This window comes from Salvelinus alpinus, chromosome 37, assembly GCF_045679555.1.
Source record: "Salvelinus alpinus chromosome 37, SLU_Salpinus.1, whole genome shotgun sequence".
NCBI lineage: Eukaryota > Metazoa > Chordata > Actinopteri > Salmoniformes > Salmonidae > Salvelinus > Salvelinus alpinus.
The window spans coordinates 15569134-15593120 of NC_092122.1; the positions used below are offsets into that span (position 1 = coordinate 15569134).

At 45.6% G+C, this 23987-nt stretch overlaps 1 protein-coding gene across 9 annotated transcripts in view; it reads right to left on the reverse strand.

The window, feature by feature from the left end:
* Window positions 1–23987, reverse strand: part of LOC139566028 (membrane-associated guanylate kinase, WW and PDZ domain-containing protein 2-like) — a 268774-nt gene that overhangs the window by 91832 nt on the left and 152955 nt on the right. For all 9 annotated transcript variants that reach the window (XM_071386857.1, XM_071386856.1, XM_071386859.1 and 6 more), the window contains exon 3: window positions 161–280. In XM_071386857.1, the coding sequence (XP_071242958.1) occupies window positions 161–280 (120 nt within the window). The remainder of the gene's footprint in view (window positions 1–160; window positions 281–23987) is intronic.

A 23987-nucleotide genomic window follows, 5' to 3' on the forward strand; every position in this document is an offset into this window, starting at 1 on the left:
ATGCACACAACTCATTCTTCTCTGTCAGAAAGTGGAAGGATGGTGGATAAACAAGCAGCTACATAATACTATTATTCCAACAAGCAATTGAACAAAATCAGGAAAGACCCCCCCAAAAAACATGATTACACCCCCAAAAAAGTGAAAAGCTTTATTTTACCTTCATAAGTTCCGCTCTCTAGTAAGGCTCCACTTTTCTCCAATTCCATAAACTGATCAACAGTCACAAAGTTGTAGTCCACCCCCGGGACCTCTCCTTCCTTGGGCTGCCTGGTTGTGCCTATCAGAGAGGAGAGGGGAGGAGCACAGTTACAATCAGGGAACTTACTAAGAAACTGTGCATACACCTGCATACAGGAGAGAGGAGCAGGGTAAGCATTATGAACTGTGTGTACCGTAGAAATAGATTGAAAGAATTGTAATTCTATGGTGTGTACATCATGACAGTACTTTAAAGGGATACTTCTGGATTTTGGTTAACAGGTCAGACGATCACGTGGATACCATTTTTATGTCAATGTGTCAATTATGAAGAAAGTTAGCGGTAGTTTTGCGAGTCAATGCTAGTTAGCTAATGAAACTACCTTCAACTTCCTTCATAATGGACACAGAGACATACAAATGGTAGTCCAGGACTTCATCTGACTCTGTGGAAGGAGATAAAGGGCGTCATTGGCATCCCTTTAACAAAAGGATCCTACTTTGAACACCTCAACGTCTCATAAAGAATCAGAACAGAACGGCCGATTAAGGACAAGCTGACCCTGAATCAGTTGTATTCATGTATTGTGAGCGGGTCTCTCGGTTGCACATTTGAATTCCACTGAATACTTAAGCCCTGTCCTTTGGGATGATGAGCGATGAGTCCTTCACTAGGTAACGTTACAGGAAGGCTTCAGCTGAGTGATGCAACTCCAACAGAGAGGAGAGAAATAAGTTCAATCTGCATGCAGAGTGTCAACGCCTCTCAAAGACGGTAGACACAGAGCCTCTACACAACCTCACAGGGCTGCTGTCTACATGTTATCGCGAGTGAGACGAGAACGCTAGCCTGCTAAATGCTGACAGTGGCACCCTTTTAATCATGTTAGCATAAGTGGCTAGTTCTCGCCACATTTGCCAGTCGATTAAGAGCATTGGGCCAGTAAACGAAAGGTCGCTGGTTAGAATCTCAGAGCCAGAGCCTCCCGAGTGATGCAGTGGTCTAAGGCACTGCATTGCAGTGCTAGCTGTGCCACTAGAAATTCTGGGTTCGAGTCCAGGCTCTGTCGCAGCCGGCCGCGACCGGGAGACCCATGGGACGGCGCACAATTGGCCCAGCGTCGTTCGGGTTAGGGGAGGGTTTGGCTGGCAGGGAGGTCCTTGTCCCATCGTGCACTAGCGACTCCTGTGGTGGGCCGGGCGCAGTGCACGCTGACACGGTCGCCAGGTGCACGGTGTTTCCTCCAACACATTGGTGCGGCCGGCTTCCGGGTTAAGTGGGCAAGAAGCAGTGCTGCTTGGTTGGGTTGTGTTTCAGAGGACGCACGGCTCTTGACCTTCGCCTCTCCCGAGTCCGTACGGGAGTTGCAGCGATGAGACAAGACTGTAACTACCAATTGGATACCACGAAAAAGGGGTAAACGTTTTTTTTAAAGAATCTCAGAGCTAGGTGAAAAGCTGATGTGCCCTTGAGCAAGGGTACTTAATTTCTCCTGTAAGTCACTTTGGATAAGAGGGTCTGATAAATGATCCAAAAATCCCAAAATGTAAATGTAAATCACAGGTTTTACAAACTCTCTCCCCTAAGCATAGTGCCTGTTTGAGACAGCTGTAATTTCCAGTCAGTGTTGTGTTGTGGAGGATATGATGCTAAAGGTATATCAAGGTATAAATTAGTTCCTAAATGCTCCTGCTAGTGCAGTGTGCTAATTAGCCTGTTTGAGCCCCAGAGGATAGGCTAATTGATGCTGGCTGTGATAGATCCAATGTACTCCATCCTTGAGGTGTTAAACAGCTTATTCCCACATCCGTGCTAACACTGCTGTAAAAGCCTGGCCTATGGCAGCCTTTGGTGCTGGAAGAGCCTGGCCTATGGCTGTCTTTGGTGCTAGAAAAGCCTGGCCTATGGCAGCCTTTGGTGCTGGAAGAGGCTGGCTTATGGCAGCCTTTGATACTGTAGAGTCTGGCATATGGCAGCCTTTGGTGCTGGAAGAGCCTATGGCAGCCTTTGGTGCTAGAAGAGCCTAGCATATGGCAGCCTTTGGTGCTGGAAGAGCCTGGCCTATGACAGCCTTTGGTGCTGGAAGAGCCTGGCCTATGGCAGCCTTTGGTGCTGGAAGAGCCTGGCCTATGGCAGCCTTTAGTGCAAGCCTGGCCTATGGCAGCCTTTGGTGCTGGAAGAGCCTGGCCTATGGCAGCCATTGGTGCTAGAAGAGCCTGGCCTATGGCAGCCTTTGATACTGTAGAGTCTGGCATATGGTAGCCTTTGGTGCTGGAAGAGCCTGTCCTATGGCAGCCTTTGATACTGTAGAGTCTGGCATATGGCAGCCTTTGGTGCTGGAAGAGCCTGGCCTATGGTAGCCTTTGATACTGTGGAGTCGGGCATATGGCAGCCTTTGGTGCTGGAAGAGCCTGGCCTATGGCAGCCTTTGATACTCTAGAGTCTGGCATATGGCAGCCTTTGGGGTCTGTTCAATACATGTGGCATGATCAGACTGGCCCCAAAAGGCAGATTGAATTCCTGCTTCACTCAATACCAGTTCCATTAACACATTCCTCGAAAATACCTAGATTCCGATAGAGGCTAGAACTGCACCCACGAGGCTAGTGTGAGTGTGTGTCTGTTGAGTCAGACAGTTCATGTGTCTGTTGAGTCAGACAGTCCATGTGTCTGTTGAGTCAGACAGTCCATGTGTCTGTTGAGTCAGACAGTCCAGGTGTCTGTTGAGTCAGACAGTCCAGGTGTCTGTTGAGTCAGACAGTCCAGGTGTCTGTTGAGTCAGACAGTCCATGTGTCTGTTGAGTCAGACAGTCCATGTGTCTGTTGAGTCAGACAGTCCATGTGTCTGCGACACCATGTCACAAGATGATGCAGCCATGTGTGCCAACTTAGTCTGGTGCCACAAGCTCTTATCGCCTGTCACATGTCATTATGACGTAACAGCGGTGACAGGAGGTGCTGGATTGGTGCAAATTGAATGACTCCACACCATTCTGTCGCGACAGTCACAAGAGCTGTGAGATACTCTGTGCTTTTCTTCAGTAAGTCGATTTTGGACTCCGCCACCCTATTGCTCAACGCTGCTGACAGGGAGTCCAAGCGTGAAATAACGTAAAGAAAAGAAAATGACTCATTAAAGCCCTTGCCAACGTTGTCTTAAAGCTCAATGTTGAAGAATCTGTCCTTAGATGGGAAAAGCAAACCGCTGGAGATTTCAACAGATACCATGCAACGGAAACCAAAAGTCTCTCAGAGTTCAGCATCGACATTAAACCATGGTGCTCCACATGAAAACACACCAGGCAGAGAGTTGTAGGTGAGGGTTGAGAGAGGAGTGGGAGGGGGCTGTTCTAGGGGTGTGAGGATGGCACATCTGAGCCATGTTGATATGTGCTGAGGAGAGGAGATGCTAATGAACACACATACAGTGTGTGTGTGTGTGTGTGTGTGTGAGTGTGTGTGTGTGTGTGTGTGTGTGTGTGTGTGTGTGTGTGTGTGTGTGTGTGTGTGTGTGTGTGTGTGTGTGTGTGTGTGTATATGTTGGAGATACACTATGGCACTTCCAGTGCTACCCTGCATGAGGCCTGCGTAACGATAACAGATTACATCTCCCGACAGCGCTACAGACAGCACAACACTTCAAAGGGAACCTTTGATGTCACGGAACTACTGTAGAATTAGCACGGTCTTCCAGTGGGGACTTTTTTGTGGCGACACTTTCTAAGAGGAGCAACCTGTAAGGCATGAAAGTGGTTTTCTGTACTTTCAGAGTACTGGGTCATCTGTTAGATTTGACATTAGTGTAACATCCAAGCTGGTTGAAGAGAGACATTTGTAGTGATGATTCTCTATAAAAAGCCACTGGCACAGCAGAGAGATGTCCATAACACGTCCACAGAAATTGCTTCCTAACCGTAACTCTTTCGTCCCCAATAAATAGATCCAATACAAATATTAGCATATCATATCACCTGTGCTACATGTGACCAGTGAACCATGACCCCAACATATAGTGCCCTCTAGTGGACAAACAAGTTAAAATAACCATTGACAGACAGCATATACAATGACATATAAACAGGCCAAAACGGCTCCTACACACCGGCCCCTATGGTTTGCCATGTAGAAATCACCACGTAGCATGATGGAGTAAACACTTGCAGACGCGGTAACACATCCTCGATAGACTACAGGTTCTTCTTCCCTAGTGATTGATCTGAGAAGCCTATATTTATCTGTAATTTACAAAAGCCCCATTGGTATACATTTACAATATGTTAGGGCCACATACTTAATAAATCAAGCTGACATACTGTAGGTGACTTTGGGTATTCTCAAGGCTGTTCCCAAGGGAATTTGGGCACCTGGGGCATTTCTAGAGTGCTGATAATTTACACTAAAGCTGTGTATTGTGCAGGAAATGCTTTTTCATGCTCAACAAACATCCTACTTATTAATCTCCTGTTTGGTGTGAGGTGAAGCAAGGAGAGAGAGAGAGAGAGAGGGAGAGAGATGGAGAGAGAGCGAGAGAGAGAACGCAGACGATTCATCAGAGGGGAAGCCAGGATTTTCACCGGAGCAATCTGCAAACAAAGCCGAGAATAACACAAACAGATTACCAGAGATAACTGTGGCGGATACCCAGCTATTTGTCCCGCGGTACAACGCTGTAATGACTCAGAAGCGGCGGTTGTCTTTCCACGTACAAAATGTTCCATGGAACTCCCAGGGAGCGGAGAGGGGAGTAGGGGATGAGAGAATAAGGGAGAGAGAAAGCGAGAGAGAAAACAATAATGAAGTCTGAACATTTCTTCCTCTCCGCTGAGCAAGGAGAGAGGGAGAGAGAGAGAGAGTGAGTGTGAAGGGTCTGTGAGGAGAAGGCGTGGAGATGAAGCATGTCTCACGGAGTAGACTAGAGCTGCAGCGTGGGCAGTAGAGCTGCCTGCCAGCCAGGCCTCTACTACTCTCCCATCTCTCCCATGGCTCTCTTCCTACACTACAGTTATATACATCCATAGGGTTTCATAGCCAGGGGCCAATAGATCAGCTCTTAACACATCCAGCTTAGTACCATGGTCCAGTAATGGATCCCGGGTCAGGGCATCTAGCCTGCATTGTTTTAAATCCAAACCCATTCAACAATGAACTTCAGTGGAATAAATGTACCCAGCCAGAAGGGCAGCCATCTGCGCATTGCGCTTCATATGTCATGCATTAGCATGACCCTTAAGTATATCTACACTGTATAACATCGCTGATTGGCAGAGGCATTGGTAACTAGATCGCAACTATGTGAATCCATGTGTGTGTCCCAAATGGTACCCTATTCCCTATATAGTGCACTACTTTTGACCATGGCCCTATTCCCTATATAGTGCACTACTTTTGACCAGGGCCCTATTCCCTATATAGTGCACTACTTTTGACCAGGGCCCTATTCCCTATATAGTGCACTACTTTAGACCCAGGCCCACTGGGCCCATAGGGCTCCGGTCAAAAGAAATGCATTACATCGCAGCCCAAGAGTGTTAAATGAGTGTGTCAGACCATCTGCAAGTGGAAATATTGGCTCCAACTTCAAACACTGCTGGGATGGCGGCGCAGCAGAGGTCTGGTTCAGTGAGTGCATATCCCCAGGCTTTGGAGAGAAATAGTAAGATATACTACGTCCAGACTTTAGTCTCTCTCCCAAGATACTATATCAACCCTCAAACAGCTATGATCAAGCCTGAAAATCCACAGCTACTATGGCAAGAGACAGAAAAGCACAGGGAGAAATATCCCCTTCTCTAAGTGTGTAGAGAGTGTGTAGAGCTTAGAGGGACACTGCCTATATAGACCACATGTCACATCACAGGTCTCCAGCCATCCATCAATCAGAGGAGAGTGAGAAAGACACCACAGGACCAGAAGACCCTTTCAAGGCATCGTTATAGCACATCCCTGACCCCTCTCAGTCTGACCTCTCTCCCTCTCCCCCCTCCATCTTGGAGACCAGCTATTACAGTCAGTGTGGTTTTAGAACTAGCCAACGTGATGTGACAGACTGCAGAAGAAGACTTGAGGCTGTACCTCTGTCCACCCTGCTTACCTTCTCCTCTCCTTTCACATATGCTAGCCTTCAGACTGCATTAAAAGACCACATGATGCCAGCAGCAGCGGCTATTGCTTTCACAGCTAGTCGAAGGCTTAGCTTACTGAGATACAGACACACAGAGACAGGCTTGACCTCTTGAACTCTGAATCTCATATACTTGTTGTACTCTGTCCCTGACAAACACATGCAGCTAGTTTCAAAACAGCCTTGAGTTTCACTTAGCAAGCCACTTCTGGGAGAAACCGTTCCATGTCAAATTGAAATCTCCAGCTCCACTGCCTCCAGTAGTCAGACCCAGTGTGTGTGTCAATGGGCTGCAGTGCATTGAAGGGGGCGGGATAGGGGGACTGTGTGGGCAGGAGCTGGTGATGGAATCAGCTTCTGGTTGGCTGGGTAAAGCCCCACTAGGCCCAGTGTGTTGTGACAGTGTGTCAGTCAGGCCTGTTCTGTGGTCCCTCTGGGGCCATCTGGGGCCCTCTGGCCGGAGGTGCTCAGTAGCCCCCTCTATTCACTTCCCTAATCCCCCTGTTATGACAGCGAGAGATGGCGTCAACATGCCCCATTGTCCAGATCCTAATCTAACCCGTTAGCCAATTAGGAAATGGCCGGCCTTCCTAATGCCTGGGAATTAGTGGGATGGATTACGGTGCCATTCAGTGCTGTCCGGCCGCCACGGGAGGTGGAGAGGGCTGAACGGGGGGTGGAGAGGGCTGAACGAGGGCACTGACGAAAAGCTGCTTTCGCCCGCACTTTCTGTCCATTGGTGGCGGTGGCAACGCATGGCCACTTAGCCGTGGATGTGTCATAGACGGCTGCCTTAATCAACCTGATTAGATGTCTGATACACTTTAATAAACCTTCATTGAACTAAGAGAGAGAGAGACAAAGAGAGAGAGAGACAAAGAGAGAGAGAGAGAGAAAGAGAGAGACAAAGAGGGAGAAAGAGAGAGACAAAGAGAGAGAGACAAAGAGAGAGCGAGACAAAGCGAGAGAGACAAAGAGAGAGAGCGAGACAAAGCGAGAGAGACAAAGAGAGAGCGAGACAAAGCGAGAGAGACAAAGAGACAAAGAGAGAGAGACAAAGAGACAAAGAGAGAGCGAGACAAAGCGAGAGAGACAAAGAGACAAAGAGAGAGCGAGACAAAGCGAGAGAGACAAAGAGAGAGAGCGAGACAAAGCGAGAGAGACAAAGAGAGAGACAAAGAGGGAGAAAGAGAGAGACAAAGAGAGAGAGACAAAGAGAGAGCGAGACAAAGCGAGAGAGACAAAGAGACAAAGAGAGAGAGACAAAGCGAGAGAGACAAAGAGAGAGAGCGAGACAAAGCGAGAGAGACAAAGAGAGAGACAAAGAGGGAGAAAGAGAGAGACAAAGAGAGAGAGACAAAGAGAGAGCGAGACAAAGCGAGAGAGACAAAGAGACAAAGAGAGAGAGACAAAGAGACAAAGAGAGAGCGAGACAAAGAGAGAGCGAGACAAAGCGAGAGAGACAAAGAGAGAGAGCGAGACAAAGCGAGAGAGAGACAAAGAGAGAGAGAGAGAGAAAGAGAGAGACAAAGAGGGAGAAAGAGAGAGACAAAGAGAGAGAGACAAAGAGAGAGCGAGACAAAGCGAGAGAGACAAAGAGACAAAGAGAGAGAGACAAAGAGACAAAGAGAGAGCGAGACAAAGCGAGAGAGACAAAGAGAGAGAGCGAGACAAAGCGAGAGAGACAAAGAGAGAGAGAGACAAAGAGAGAGCGAGACAAAGCGAGAGAGACAAAGAGAGAGAGAGACAAAGAGAGAGAGAGACAAAGAGGGAGAAAGAGAGAGACAAAGAGAGAGAGACAAAGAGAGAGCGAGACAAAGCGAGAGAGACAAAGAGAGAGAGAGAGACAAAGAGACAAAGAGAGAGAGACAAAGAGAGAGCGAGAGATAGAGATCAAATCAAATCATCGGACAGATACACATGGTTAGCAGATGAAATTGCGAGTGTAGCGAATGGCTTATCCTTCTAGAGCATCAGTATCTAACAGGTCGTATTTAATAATTCCACAACAAAACCTAATATCTAACAAATTCCACAACAAAACCTAATACAAACAATCTAGTAAAGGAATGGGATGAGAATATATAAGTATAAAATATATGGATGAGCAGTGACAGAGCGGCTAAGATGCAATAGATAGTAAAGAATAGATAGTGAAGTATACAGTATACAGTATATACATATGAGATGAGTAATGCGAGATATGTAAACATTATTAAAGTGCAACTATTAAAGTGGCTAATGATATCAAGTCTGTAGGTAGGCAGCCACCTCTCTGTGCTTGTGGTGTCTGTTTAACAATGGCCTTGAGATAGAAGCTATTTTTCAATCTTTCTGTCCCAGCTTTGATGCACCTGTACTGACCTCTCCTTCTGGATGGTAGTGGGTGAACAGGCCGTGGCTCGGGTGGTTATTGTTCTTGATTTTTATTTATTTTTTCTCTCTCTCTCTCTCACGAGGTCACCCACAAGGGTGCGTTCTCAGCCCTCTCCTGTACTCCCTGTTCACCCATGACTGCGTGGCCATGCACACCGCCAACTCAATCATCAAGTTTGCATACGACACTACAGTGGTAGGCCTGTTTACCAACAACGACGACGAGACAGCCTACAGGGAGGAGGTGAGGGCCTTCGGAGTGTGCTGTCAGGAAAATACCCTCTCAATGTCAGCAAAACAAAAGAGATGATCGTGGACTTCAGGAAACAGCAAAGGGAGCACCCCCCTATCCCGAATTGCATTAATAGATTGGCCCTCCTGGAGGTGCTGGTGGACGGCCTTGTGACGTGGCCTGGAGTTATCGATGACTGACCTCTCAGAGACCTCGGGAGAGAGAGAGAGACAGACAGAGATGGAATAAGAGAGAGTGAGAAAGGGAGAGAAAGCGAGAGAGAGGAAGGAGAGAGATCGAGAAGGAGAGAGAGAGAGAGATGGAGCAAGCAGAGGGAGCGAGAAAAAGAGGTTGAGGAGGAAGGAAAGAGAGGGAGAGAGACAGAAAGAAATAGAAAAAGAATGAAAGAATGAAAGAAAGAAAGGAGAAAGAGAGAGAGAGATAGAAAGATGGAGATTGAGAGGGAGCACTGACTGGATCATCGCACTGAAGGCTGTAAAACCCTCAGGGCCAGAGGTATGAATCTGCCAGCTCAGATTCACTCATAACTAAATCATACACACCGGAAAACTATTACTACCTAGCATTGTACCATCACACAGGAACACTATTACAACCTAGCATTGTACCATCACACAGGAACACTATTACTACCTATCATTGTACCGTCACACAGGAACACTATTACTACCTAGCATTGTACCATCACACAGGAACACTATTACAACCTAGCATTGTACCATCACACAGGAACACTATTACTACCTAGCATTGTACCATCACACAGGAACACTATTACTACCTATCATTGTACCGTCACACAGGAACACTATTACTACCTAGCATTGTACCATCACACAGGAACACTATTACAACCTAGCATTGTACCATCACACAGGAACACCATTACTACCTAGCATTGTACCATCACACAGGAACACTATTACTACCTAGCATTGTACCATCACACAGGAACACTATTACTACCTAGCATTGTACCATCACACAGGAACACTATTACTACCTACCATTGTACCATCACACAGGAACACTATTACTACCTAGCATTGTACCATCACACAGGAACACTATTACTACCTAGCATTGTACCATCACACAGGAACACTATTACTACCTAGCATTGTACCATCACACAGGAACACTATTACTACCTAGCATTGTACCATCACACAGGAACACTATTACTACCTAGCATTGTACCATCACACAGGAACACTATTACTACCTAAAATTGTACCATCACACAGGAACACTATTACTACCTATCATTGTACCGTCACACAGGAACACTATTACTACCTAGCATTGTACCATCACACAGGAACACTATTACAACCTAGCATTGTACCATCACACAGGAACACCATTACTACCTAGCATTGTACCATCACACAGGAACACTATTACTACCTACCATTGTACCATCACACAGGAACACTATTACTACCTAGCATTGTACCATCACACAGGAACACTATTACTACCTAGCATTGTACCATCACACAGGAACACTATTACTACCTAGCATTGTACCATCACACAGGAACACTATTACTACCTAGCATTGTACCATCACACAGGAACACTATTACTACCTAGCATTGTACCATCACACAGGAACACTATTACTACCTAGCATTGTACCATCACAAAGGAACACTATTACTACCTAGCATTGTACCATCACACAGGAACACTATTCCTACCTAGCATTGTACCATCACATAGGAACAATAATATTACCTAGCATTGTACCATCACATAGGAACACTATTACTTAGCACTGTACCATCACACAGGAACACTATTATCTAGCATTGTACCATCACATAGGAACACTAATATTACCTAGCATTGTACCATCACACAGGAACACTATGACCTAGCATTGTACCATCACACAGGAACACTATTACCTAGCATTGTACTATCACACAGGAACACTATTATCTAGCATTGTACCATCACATAGGAACACTAACACTACCTAGCATTGTACCATCACACAGGAACACTATTACTATCTAGCATTGTACCATCACACAGGAACACTAATACTACCTAGCATTGTACCATCACACAGGAACACTATTACTACCTAGCATTGTACCATCACACAGGAACACTATTACTACCTAGCATTGTACCATCACACAGGAACACTATTACTACCTAGCATTGTACCATCACACAGGAACACTATTACTACCTAGCATTGTACCGTCACCCAGGAACACTATTACTACCTAACATTGTACCATCACACAGGAACACTATTACTACCTAGCATTGTACTATCACACAGGAACACTATTATCTTGCATTGTACCATCACATAGGAACACTAACACTACCTAGCATTGTACCATCACACAGGAACACTATTACTATCTAGCATTGTACCATCACACAGGAACACTATTACTACCTAACATTGTACCATCACACAGGAACACTATTACTACCTAGCATTGTACCATCACACAGGAACACTATTACTACCTAGCATTGTACCATCACACAGGAACACTATTACTACCTAGCATTGTACCATCACACAGGAACACCATTACTACCTAGCATTGTACCATCACACAGGAACACTAATACTACCTAGCATTGTACCATCACACAGGAACACCATTACTACCTAGCATTGTACCATCACACAGGAACACTATTACTACCTAGCATTGTACCATCACACAGGAACACTATTACTACCTAGCATTGTACCATCACACAGGAACACTATTACTACCTAGAATTGTACCATCACACAGGAACACTATTACTACCTAGCATTGTACCATCACACAGGAACACTATTACTACCTAGCATTGTACCATCACACAGGAACACTATTACTACCTAGCATTGTACCATCACACAGGAACACTATTACTACCTAGCATTGTACTATCACACAGGAACACTATTATCTAGCATTGTACCATCACTGATGACTAGGGGCCATGGACGTGATATTTTCAATGTAAGAAAAATGACAGTATGTACATTACAGTATGTTCCCTTTAAGAGTAGCTGCAAGACATCCATTGATACATTTGGTGCGAGTTATCTGACCATTGAGATATTCTTTGAGTGGAAGGGTGTTGCAGTACAAGCCATCCACATGTCCATCTCCAACCTGGGACTCAGTCCATAGGCATGGTATTGTAATGGTCTGTAATGGTCTGCATAGCAGCATCCTGTTGGAATGTCTGAAGCCATTACATTCTATTAAATGAGTGAGAGTGGAAGCTCTTTCACTTGCGGTCACATATCAGTCTCTTGCCACTGAGATGTAAGACCAAGGACATAGTAGAGAGGACTCAGGTACACTGGGGTTTGTGTTTGATACAGACAGCAATGTGTTAGCTGCTGAGATAACACTGACACCAATAGGATTGTCCGTCCTCTACCAGAAAAACTCAATTGAAAGTTATTTTAAATCCAGTAAAAAAGGCTTAATCCAAGAAGAGTGGAAGTGAAGTTTTCCCTAGTCCCTCTAGCTGTGCCTGGGAATCTGGGGAGCCAGTCCCACTCAGGCAGCAGTCAAACAGAGACGTGAGTGATGAAGCAACCTGGAGATGTTGACAGTGACAGATTGGTTATTCATCCAGCTTGTCATCAGAGGCTTCTCCAGTACTTAGTGTGCTTCATCATCAGTGTTTTGGAGGAATCTTAAGTCTGATACCAAACTCCCTCAAGTAACTGTCTACAGTACAAACAACATTCCTTGTACCTAAACAAGCCAAATAATGTTGAGCAAACATTTCACAATACAGCACCAGCATATAGCCAACTTGCTATAAAAGTAATAGTTTTCTAACATGGAAATGTTATATTCCACATTCCACCGTGTACATTGCCTGTACAGTACCTACCCCTAAAGAAAGACTTGATCATGGTAGTACCTACCCCTAAAGAAAGACTTGATCATGGTAGTACCTACCCCTAAAGAAAGACTTGATCATGGTGTCTGTGTCCTTGTGGAACAGGCTGACACTCAGAACATGTATTCTCCTCCTCTCCTCCTTCCCAGGGTTCTGTACTCTTTCATCACATTTCAGACATCCCTTTGGTCTCGCTCCGCATCTGAGCCTCGAGAGAATCAAAACAGGCACTTTTGGTGTTACAGTGTGACACAGTAATTCTGCAACCTGGAGACACTTGACAGCAAATACAGGTTCTTGGAGGCGCTAGGCATCCACTCAAACCAGTCCCTTTAATCTGCGGAGATCCAAAAACAAGAGAAAAGACAACGCTTTCTTTCCCCTCACAGCTGTTTCACTCTGTATCCATGGACGACAGGAGCCTCGTCATACACACACAGCCCAACCCAGGCAGGTATGGAGAGAGAGAGGGAGGGAGATAGATAGAGAGAGAGAGCGAAAGAGAGGGATGGAGAGATAGACACACACACACACACATACACACACACAGAGATTAGGGGCGAGCTGATGTCATCCGTTTGGATGTGTGGCCCCGGGGTGTGTGTGTGTGTATGTGTTTGCGTGTGTGCCTGTGTCTCTGTGCAGCCCAGACACAGTGGGACTGATGGTGGATGTGAAAGTGCTGCTGTCAGCTTAATCCTCACACTGCAGCCAGAGATGTCCCTATCCCGGCCAGAGACCACATTACCACCCAATGACACAATCTGTTTGTCAGGGACGCCTGCCTGCCTGTCTCCATGGCTGTCTACCTGCCTGCCTACTCTGATTCAGTTATAACACCCTATCACAGCCAGTTAGGCCTGAAGCTTAGGGCGGCCATACTAGCAGACAACAGGTCCACATATCATATTGACCCTATTTGGTGCCATGACCGAGCTCTGGATTGTTCCATTGCTATCTGAAGTGGTTTTCACCCAGGTCGTTTATTTGCTATAGCCCTACTGTCCTGGGAGCCATTTTGTCAGTTTGGATTGAAGCGTTAGAGTCTCTTGAGTCCTGCTTGGGATTTGAACCCATTACCGTGTTGGGTCAGAGGTGGAAATAATGGTGGGAGATGTGGCAGGTCAGTAATCTAGAGGGGGAATTCACATCATACTAGTAGTGGGAGATGTGGCAGGTCAGTAATCTAGAGGGGGAATTCACATCATACTAGTAGTGGGAGATGTGGCAGGTCAGTAATCTAGAGGGGGAATTCACATCATACTAGTAGTGGGAGATGTGGCAGGTCAGTAATCTAGAGGGGGAATTCACATCATACTAGTAGTGGGAGATGTGGCAGGTCAGTAATCTAGAGGGGGAATTCACATCATACCAGTAGTGGGAGATGTGGCAGGTCAGTAATCTAGAGGGGGAATTCACATCATACTAGTAGTGGGAGATGTGGCAGGTCAGTAATCTAGAGGGGGAATTCACATCATACTAGTAGTGGGAGATGTGGCAGGTCAGTAATCTAGAGGGAGAATTCACATCATACTAGTAGTGGGAGATGTGGCAGGTCAGTAATCTAGAGGGGGAATTCACATCATACCAGTAGTGGGAGATGTGGCAGGTCAGTAATCTAGAGGGGGAATTCACATCATACTAGTAGTGGGAGATGTGGCAGGTCAGTAATCTAGAGGGGGAATTCACATCATACCAGTAGTGGGAGATGTGGCAGGTCAGTAATCTAGAGGGGGAATTCACATCATACCAGTAGTGGGAGATGTGGCAGGTCAGTAATCTAGAGGGGGAATTCACATCATACCAGTAGTGGGAGATGTGGCAGGTCAGTAATCTAGAGGGGGAATTCACATCATACTAGTAGTGGGAGATGTTGCAGGTCAGTAAACTAGAGGGGGAATTCACATCATACCAGTAGTGGGAGATGTGGCAGGTCAGTAATCTAGAGGGGGAATTCACATCATACTAGTAGTGGGAGATGTTGCAGGTCAGTAAACTAGAGGGGGAATTCACATCATACCAGTAGTGGCAGATGTGGCAGGTCAGTAATCTAGAGGGGGAGGGGTTTAACAACATACACGGCATCCCTTTACAATGAGACGTGTTCCCTGTCGTTCTCTGACATCTGTTTAATGGCTGCTCCAATTAGAGAGGAGCGTGGTGACACACCCACACACAACGAGAGGAGAGTGGTGGAGTGGAGAGGTAGAGATACAGTGTTTTCCCTGAAGCCCTCTCCTGTAGCTCCAGCATAGCAACCACAGACTATCAGAGGTGTATACAGGATCACTTCAGAGAGGGAAAAGCCATTCATTGCATACCACCTCCGTTGTGTGACTGGAGTTTATACATGAGTGTAACCGGTGTGAAATGGCTAGCTAGTTAGCAGATAGTTAGGTAACAATGCTTTTTGGGTGACGGATGGCGGTTGGCGATGTGTTCAGCGGGTCCCTGGTTCGAGCCCAGGTTGGGGCAAGGAGAGGGACAGAAGCAACACTGTTACATGAGCAACACACACAACTTGAAAGACGGCATTCTTGGTGATGATTTCAAACGGTACTTGGGATGAATAAGGTATACAAGTATGTGACATTTAGATCTCAACATACACTGCTATACACCACAACAGTAGCATACTGAGAATACATTTACACAAAGTAAATGCAAAAACACAGATTTTTCTGATAGCTGCTTTATTGAGGAAAGTTTGACGTACCTTGACTGTGATATGTGGTTGTCCCTCCTAGCTACCTGAAGTTGAATGCCCTAACTGTAAGTCGCTCTGGATGAGAGCGTCTGCTAAATGACTCAAATGTCAGTGTGATGTAATGGATCCTATCATCTGAAATGAAACCAGGTTACATGACGTGAAACAACGAAGAGTAACTGACCCCAAACTTCGTCACCATTTCTCCAAATGATACTCAAGTTAATAGGAAAATCATAAATAATAAAGACATTCTATGCATTATTCATGACATTTTTCTTCCCTCGCAGCTCTCCTACTTCTCGCTCGCGGCACAAAATGTGTTCTAGAAATGTACTCACCAACTTGCTGTGTGGAGTAAATAATGGCTTGAGGAAAACGTTTTATATAAATAATCATGAAAATGAAATACATATTTACAGAGAAGAAGGTGGGGTTTGTGTGTGTGTGTGTGTGTGTGTGTGTGTGTGTGTGTGTGTGTGTGTGTGTGTGTGTGTGTGTGTGTGTGTGTGTGTGTATGGGGAGCATAAGCACAGACAGTCAGATGGAAACGAGGGTTGAATGAGGGACACGTTTCCATACACTGCGTATATTCACTGATAGTGTAACAACGTGTCTCTCTTGTGTGAATTACACTTTCTATCGCACAAGGCTATTTTCCTTTCCCTTCCGTTCTCTTTAACACGCATAACTTTAAACGTGACTTAATAGATAAACAGGGAACACAATGTCTATGTAAATGGATGCTTGGCTTTTCTACTGAACGAATATCTGATGAGTTTTGTGTCTCTGATTGGTTAAAGTAATTAATTCATCATATTGTTGCCAGCGATTCAGGAAAGTAAATTACTGACGCTGTTCCTGTTTAAACACACATCAACAATACATCCGTGGACATACAGTATAAAGCAGAAGGCTACTGTACGTACTGTATGAGCAACATTTGAAAGCTTATGAAGAAATCACATCCAAACAGATCTGAGGGACACTGTTTTCTCTAAAGCAGGGGTCTTCAACCTTTTCACATCTTGTCTAATCATTAGGTAAATTAAGGTGGCAAGGAGAAGTAATCAACTTTTTAAAATGAATACATTTGGTAGGTAGCCTAGTGCAGCAGGTAGCCTAGTGGTTAGAGTTTTGGACTAGTAACCGAAAGGTTGCAAGATCAATGTCCCTGAGCTGACAAGGTAAAAATCTGTCGTTCTGCTCCTGAACAAGGCAGTTAACCCACTGTTCCTAGGCCGTTATTGAAAATAAGAATTTGTTCTTTACTGACTTGCCTAGTTAAACAAAGGTAAAATTAAAATAGTTTTCCATTATTTTGACCTCCCCACAATATAATTGGAAGTGGAAGTGTAAACTCTAACATAGCCTATTAGTTATAAAGTTAACTCCAAACACATTTTCCCTAATAGCAGCTGTTAAGCTGATTAAACAAAGGTTAGTCATGTGTTGACAAAAATGTATATCCAAGTCAAGAAAGCTTACCAGCAGCACTTGCCGCGTCTGGTAGTCGTGTGTGCCTTTTCAAAGCCTGTGACAGACACTCCAGTGAGTGTAATTAGCTCAATGTTAGGAGTAGAGGAATACAGTTGACATCATTATAAAGATATACTCCTCTTAAATACTGCAGGTATATCATTGAAAATGTGTTTATTCTGTTGCTAGCGATATTCATAAAAAGATTGAGATATTGAGGACCCTAGGTGACATACCCCTTCTCTAGAGTGTTCTCTTTTTCCCACTTTACCTTCTCTTTCCTTCCCATTCTCTTTTCAACTTCCTCTTCCTCCCCCCGGCCCCTCCATCTCTCACCTCCCCTCTGCTTCCTACTATCTCTCTCTATGTCACGTCCTCTCATGGCAGCATGCTTTTCTGTCCCTCCCTCCCTTTCCCTCCCTCTCTGGCTGTCCCATCCCCCTCTCTCCTGTCCTCTCACTCATGGTATTTCCTCTTTCCTTCATAATTTTCCATTCATACTGGATCCAATTACCGACCCGCTCCGAGGCCCTTCCCGCCTGCGGCCCCTCTCTCTCTAACAGCCCAGCCACATCCATAGCACATCCATCTGAGGACCACCATCTCTCGCCCTCCCTCTCTCTTTTACTCCCTCTCTCTCTCTTGACTGTCACTCTCTCTCTCTCCCCCCTCTGTCTGTCTCTCTAACTATCTCCCCCTCTCTCGATCTCTCTCTCTGCCACCAATAATCCATCCAGTCTTCCACAACGGGACTGCCAGCTCTGCACAAACTCTAATTGGATCATTTTAAAGGTGCTCACCATGACCACTCTCACCAATGTAATTATGTTTTTCCTCCTCCTTCATTTAATGCTGTGGGCTGGGACAGACGGGAAGAACTCAGTGCCCTTCTACAGAATGGCTGAAACACTTTGGGTTTTACAGTAGGGCTAATCCAATTTCACCCAGAGAGAAATCATCCCATGCCATATATATACACTTTTCAACAGGCTTTTTTATGGGCCACCGTAAAAGCCATTCAAGCAGTGTTGAATATCCCGGCCTCATTGATTTCAACCAGTTAAAAAAAGGGGTCTTTGTGTCTGTCTGTCTGTTCTCTCTCTGTACATACATATATCTCTCTCTCTTTCTCTACCCACAGCTGGTTTCCCTGCTAAACCCCCTCCAAACTCTCCTCTCCTCCCCTACCTGTAAAGTCATTCCGGAACGTTCTCCACAAACTCCCCTGACAGAATGCAAATTAGCAGATTTTTCTAGTTATTCATTCCAGCACTTTTGAGGCGATTAGGGGAAGTCAATCAGATGAATAATATATGGACTATCAAAACGCCACAGTGTGGGGCAGGAGGAGAATGGAGGGGGGAGGTGCCATCAGCAGCTTAGTGACAATAAATAATACACGCTACACCTCCGTGTGCAGGACAGAGAAATGGGAGAGGATTGTTGGATGTTGAGTGAAAACTAGACTAAGGACACAGACACTTGGGGCAAAACCTGCACAACACAACACCTGCACTGTCTCCAACAGGTGAAATTCTATTCTATTCCGTTCCATTCAATTCAGAATTCCTCAGTCTGCTCATTCCTCAGATATATGCCTACAATAGAAATAACTGTTAGTGAGTTGACTGGCAGCACTCTGGAGTTTAAGACCTAACTGCATATTCTGAGGGACAAAAAAGCTATTATATGAATGCACCTATCTGATCCAGGACAGGTGATGGTGAGAACAGCAGTCTATGAGGCAGCAGCACAGAGACAGGTGATGGTGAGAACAGCAGTCTATGAGGCAGCAGCACAGAGACAGGTGATGGTGAGAACAGCAGTCTATGAGGCAGCAGCACAGAGACAGGTGATGGTGAGAACAGCAGTCTATGGGGCAGCAGCACAGAGCTGAAGTGTTTCCACTACAAGGCATCACTGCATCCTTCCCTGTGTGGACTCATCACTACCACTCCTCCTATAGATCTGTCCAACTCAAGGCCATAAGACATCACTGTTGATCCCAATCCTGACTCACACATGTGTCCACACCTCTCCTCCTCAGCAGACCTGAGTAACAGAAGGAAAGAGTCATCTGACATCCTCTCCTCCTCAGCAGACCTGACTAACAGAAGGAAAGAGTTGTCTGACATCCTCTCCTCCTCAGCAGACCTGAGTAACAGAAGGAAAGAGTTGTCTGACATCCTCTCCTCCTCAGCAGACCTGACTAACAGAAGGAAAGAGTTGTCTGACATCCTCTCCTCCTCAGCAGACCTGAGTAACAGAAGGAAAGAGTCATCTGACATCCTCTCCTCCTCAGCAGACCTGAGTAACAGAAGGAAAGAGTTGTCTGACATCCTCTCCTCCTCAGCAGACCTGAGTAACAGAAGGAAAGAGTCATCTGACATCCTCTCCTCCTCAGCAGACCTGACTAACAGAAGGAAAGAGTCATCTGACATCCTCTCCTCCTCAGCAGACCTGAGTAACAGAAGGAAAGAGTCATCTGACATCCTCTCCTCCTCAGCAGACCTGACTAACAGAAGGAAAGAGTCGTCTGACATCCTCTCCTCCTCAGCAGACCTGAGTAACAGAAGGAAAGAGTCATCTGACATCCTCTCCTCCTCAGCAGACCTGACTAACAGAAGGAAAGAGTTGTCTGACATCCTCTCCTCCTCAGCAGACCTGACTAACAGAAGGAAAGAGTTGTCTGACATCCTCTCCTCCTCAGCAGACCTGACTAACAGAAGGAAAGAGTTGTCTGACATCCTCTCCTCCTCAGCAGACCTGAGTAACAGAAGGAAAGAGTCGTCTGACATCCTCTCCTCCTCAGCAGACCTGAGTAACAGAAGGAAAGAGTTGTCTGACATCCTCTCCTCCTCAGCAGACCTGACTAACAGAAGGAAAGAGTCATCTGACATCCTCTCCTCCTCAGCAGACCTGAGTAACAGAAGGAAAGAGTTGTCTGACATCCTCCCCTCCTCAGCAGACCTGAGTAACAGAAGGAAAGAGTTGTCTGACATCCTCTCCTCCTCAGCAGACCTGAGTAACAGAAGGAAAGAGTCATCTGACATCCTCTCCTCCTCAGCAGACCTGAGTAACAGAAGGAAAGAGTTGTCTGACATCCTCTCCTCCTCAGCAGACCTGAGTAACAGAAGGAAAGAGTTGTCTGACATCCTCTCCTCCTCAGCAGACCTGACTAACAGAAGGAAAGAGTCATCTGACATCCTCTCCTCCTCAGCAGACCTGAGTAACAGAAGGAAAGAGTTGTCTGACATCCTCTCCTCCTCAGCAGACCTGACTAACAGAAGGAAAGAGTCATCTGACATCCTCTCCTCCTCAGCAGACCTGACTAACAGAAGGAAAGAGTCATCTGACATCCTCTCCTCCTCAGCAGACCTGAGTAACAGAAGGAAAGAGTTGTCTGACATCCTCCCCTCCTCAGCAGACCTGACTAACAGAAGGAAAGAGTCATCTGACATCCTCTCCTCCTCAGCAGACCTGAGTAACAGAAGGAAAGAGTTGTCTGACATCCTCTCCTCCTCAGCAGACCTGACTAACAGAAGGAAAGAGTTGTCTGACATCCTCTCCTCCTCAGCAGACCTGACTAACAGAAGGAAAGAGTAATCTGACATCCTCTCCTCCTCAGCAGACCTGACTAACAGAAGGAAAGAGTCATCTGACATCCTCTCCTCCTCAGCAGACCTGAGTAACAGAAGGAAAGAGTTGTCTGACATCCTCTCCTCCTCAGCAGACCTGACTAACAGAAGGAAAGAGTAATCTGACATCCTCTCCTCCTCAGCAGACCTGAGTAACAGAAGGAAAGAGTTGTCTGACATCCTCTCCTCCTCAGCAGACCTGACTAACAGAAGGAAAGAGTCATCTGACATCCTCTCCTCCTCAGCAGACCTGAGTAACAGAAGGAAAGAGTTGTCTGACATCCTCCCCTCCTCAGCAGACCTGACTAACAGAAGGAAAGAGTCATCTGACATCCTCTCCTCCTCAGCAGACCTGAGTAACAGAAGGAAAGAGTTGTCTGACATCCTCTCCTCCTCAGCAGACCTGAGTAACAGAATGAAAGAGTCGTCTCTGCTTTTAGTCTGTGTGCTCTGTCACATGATAACAGGGTCTCTTACACCTGGTCATGCGTTTAATGTTCATTTTATAGAGGTTGTAGCTCAGTGTAATGGACTAAATATACCATCACAGACGTCGTGTTGATGACTGGGCCGTACTCACAGCATGAGTCAACAGGTTTAATTGAATCCATTCCATTTAACGTTTGCTTGTGCCCAGCCAGTAACCCGAGGACAGTAGCAGCTGTGTGGCGGTAGGGAGACTTCATACAGCACGACAGTAACCAACCCCTTGGTAGAAGTAGAGCACTAGAATGAATGGCCGTGTGAGTCATTACTGGGGCTATTTGAACCTTTCTGTGTCTTCCACCTGCCGCGCTCCACAAGCATTCATCTCCCTACCTTCAAGACCAATGATATCGGAATGCACTGCGCGGGTTGAGCACCGCGCCTCTCGTGTGTGTGTGTGTTTGTGTTTGTGTGTGTGTGTGTCAAACAGGGAGTAGCAGTACTGAGTGGAGGTTACGGTACAAGGTTATTGAGGGAGCCATGTACATACTGTGTAACTAGAGGTAAAGTAACTAGGCAACATGACAGATCTGTGTGTGTGGGAGATAACCACGCGGTGAAGTCTGTACCTGCCCTGACAGTCCCTGAGCCCAGGGGATGGAAGCCCCTTATCAGGCGTACTCAGTCCTGCAGCGGAGCAGTGCATCCGTTCACACAGAAACACCATCGCCAAGGAAATATAGGGGGAAATTATTAAATACGCCGGGGAAGAAAGACACTGATTTATGTGTTTGTGTGTGTGTGTGTGTGTGTCTGGCGTGTGTAAACCTTAATCACCGTATTTGTAGTCCCTCTGCGAGCGGTACTAGACTAGGGGGAAATGAAAGAGAGACTACAGAGGGAGAAAAAAATTCTCAGGAAAATAATAAGTCTCGGTTCTGACACAAATATTACTCCGCCGTGATGGATGATAGTTGAAAGCCGAGGAGAGAGAAACTTCAAAGACTTCTTTACAGTGGCAGAGAAATCTTGGGAAAAGGACAAATTGAACTGGGTGTCTTTGTGTAAGACCCAATAACAGTCCAAAGAAGGTTGTGAGTGACTGAGTGAGTGAATGAGTGAGTGTGAGAGTGAGAGTGAGTGTGAGTGTGAGTGTGAGAGAGAGATGGAGAAACAGAGGAGACTGAGTCATGGCCATAATTAAAGGAGTCAGGCAGCAGAGAGATGTCACACTGAGCAGTCATCAATGCTCTGGTGTTGACTGACAGGCAGGAAGACAGGCGACATCAATAAAGAGAATACTGTAGTGACTAAACATGGCTGACTGATCATTTCTCTGTAATGTAATGAGATGCTGAACACTAGACCATGTGAGGTCAGATGAGGAGTATTCACAATTCACAATCGTTCACACCCTCTTAAGCCTTAGAAGATTCACATGTGAGGCCATGTGGTAGACAGAGAGAGTAAGGTAGTGTAGTAAACAATCACAGATTTCAAGACTAATAGTGGTGAAAGTAGAAAAACTACAGGTAAAAATACACTTTATCTAGTCCTTGACCTATATGCTAATATGACTTCGGTGCATGTTGTTCTTCACATTACTGTCTCTGGTAAACACATACTATATCAGATAATGCACAGGATACAGAAGGTGTAAACGGTATAGTGAAATAGTTACTTGCATATATACATAGCAGCAATATGTAATAATTGTTATAATTATTAAATGTTGCTTATTCAGACACTAGGGGTGTGCCGAGTAGTCGGATAAAACAAGTATCATAACGGATATGGGCTATTTTCGGGATACGATTATGCTCAGAGTATTTTTTGCAACTATCTGTGTTGACCCTGCTGCTCTGATTGGATAGAGTGAAACTGTATTTCTCCGTCCACTCGCTTCATCGTTTCACCCGATCCCTTTTCCTTGAATGTTTTTGGTCATACCCATGGTATACGGTCTGATATACCGGGGCTTTCAGCCAATCAGCATTCAGGGCTCGAACCACCCAGGTTATAATTGCTATCAAGCTATCAATGTGCATAATATCTAAAAAGTGGGGCAAGAGTAGGGATAAAAGATGAAACGCTAATGTGCATTCTGACTGAGTGACAGTAAACCTGGCTGCCCTCTGCAAATTGAGGACACACACACTGTAAGGTGTGCGTGTTGGTGGCAGGGAAGGAGAACAAACTTGGTATAAAAACAGAGTCATTTAATAAGAACTCACAAACTCCAAAAACCAAAATATACAAAAAATAATAAAATGGGTACAAAACCCGTCGCGCACCAACACATAATAGCACTAACATACAATCAAACAATCTCCAACAAGGACATGAGGGGAAACAGAGGGTAAATACACATGTAATTGATGGGATTGGAACCAGGTGTGAAGGAAGACAAGACAAAATCAATGGAAAATGAAAAATGGATCAGTGATGGCTAGAAGACCGGTGACGTCGACCGCCGAACACCGCCCGAACAAGGAGAGGGACCGACTTCGGCAGAAGTCGTGACACCTACCCCTCCGTGTGCGGTTCCTAATCTGAAGCTTTTTTTGCAGTGAGAACGTGCATGGAGATATTTTGCCAACATCTATTTAGGCAAATTAAAACTCTTCAGTTTTTCTGATCACGAGTAGCATCCAATCCGACTATCTACTGTCAATTTACGGATACGATTACGAATACGAGTATGGTCATTGTCGGCACACCCCTATCAGACACAATTGTCTAAATTGATGGGTCAATGTGAAATAAATGCTATAACCACCCCCCAGCCACATCCAGCTAAGTGAATGGGTCACTATTGTCTAGACATGTACAGTACACATGTTCATGAAATACAATAGATGGCCGTAATCACCCCCAGACACACC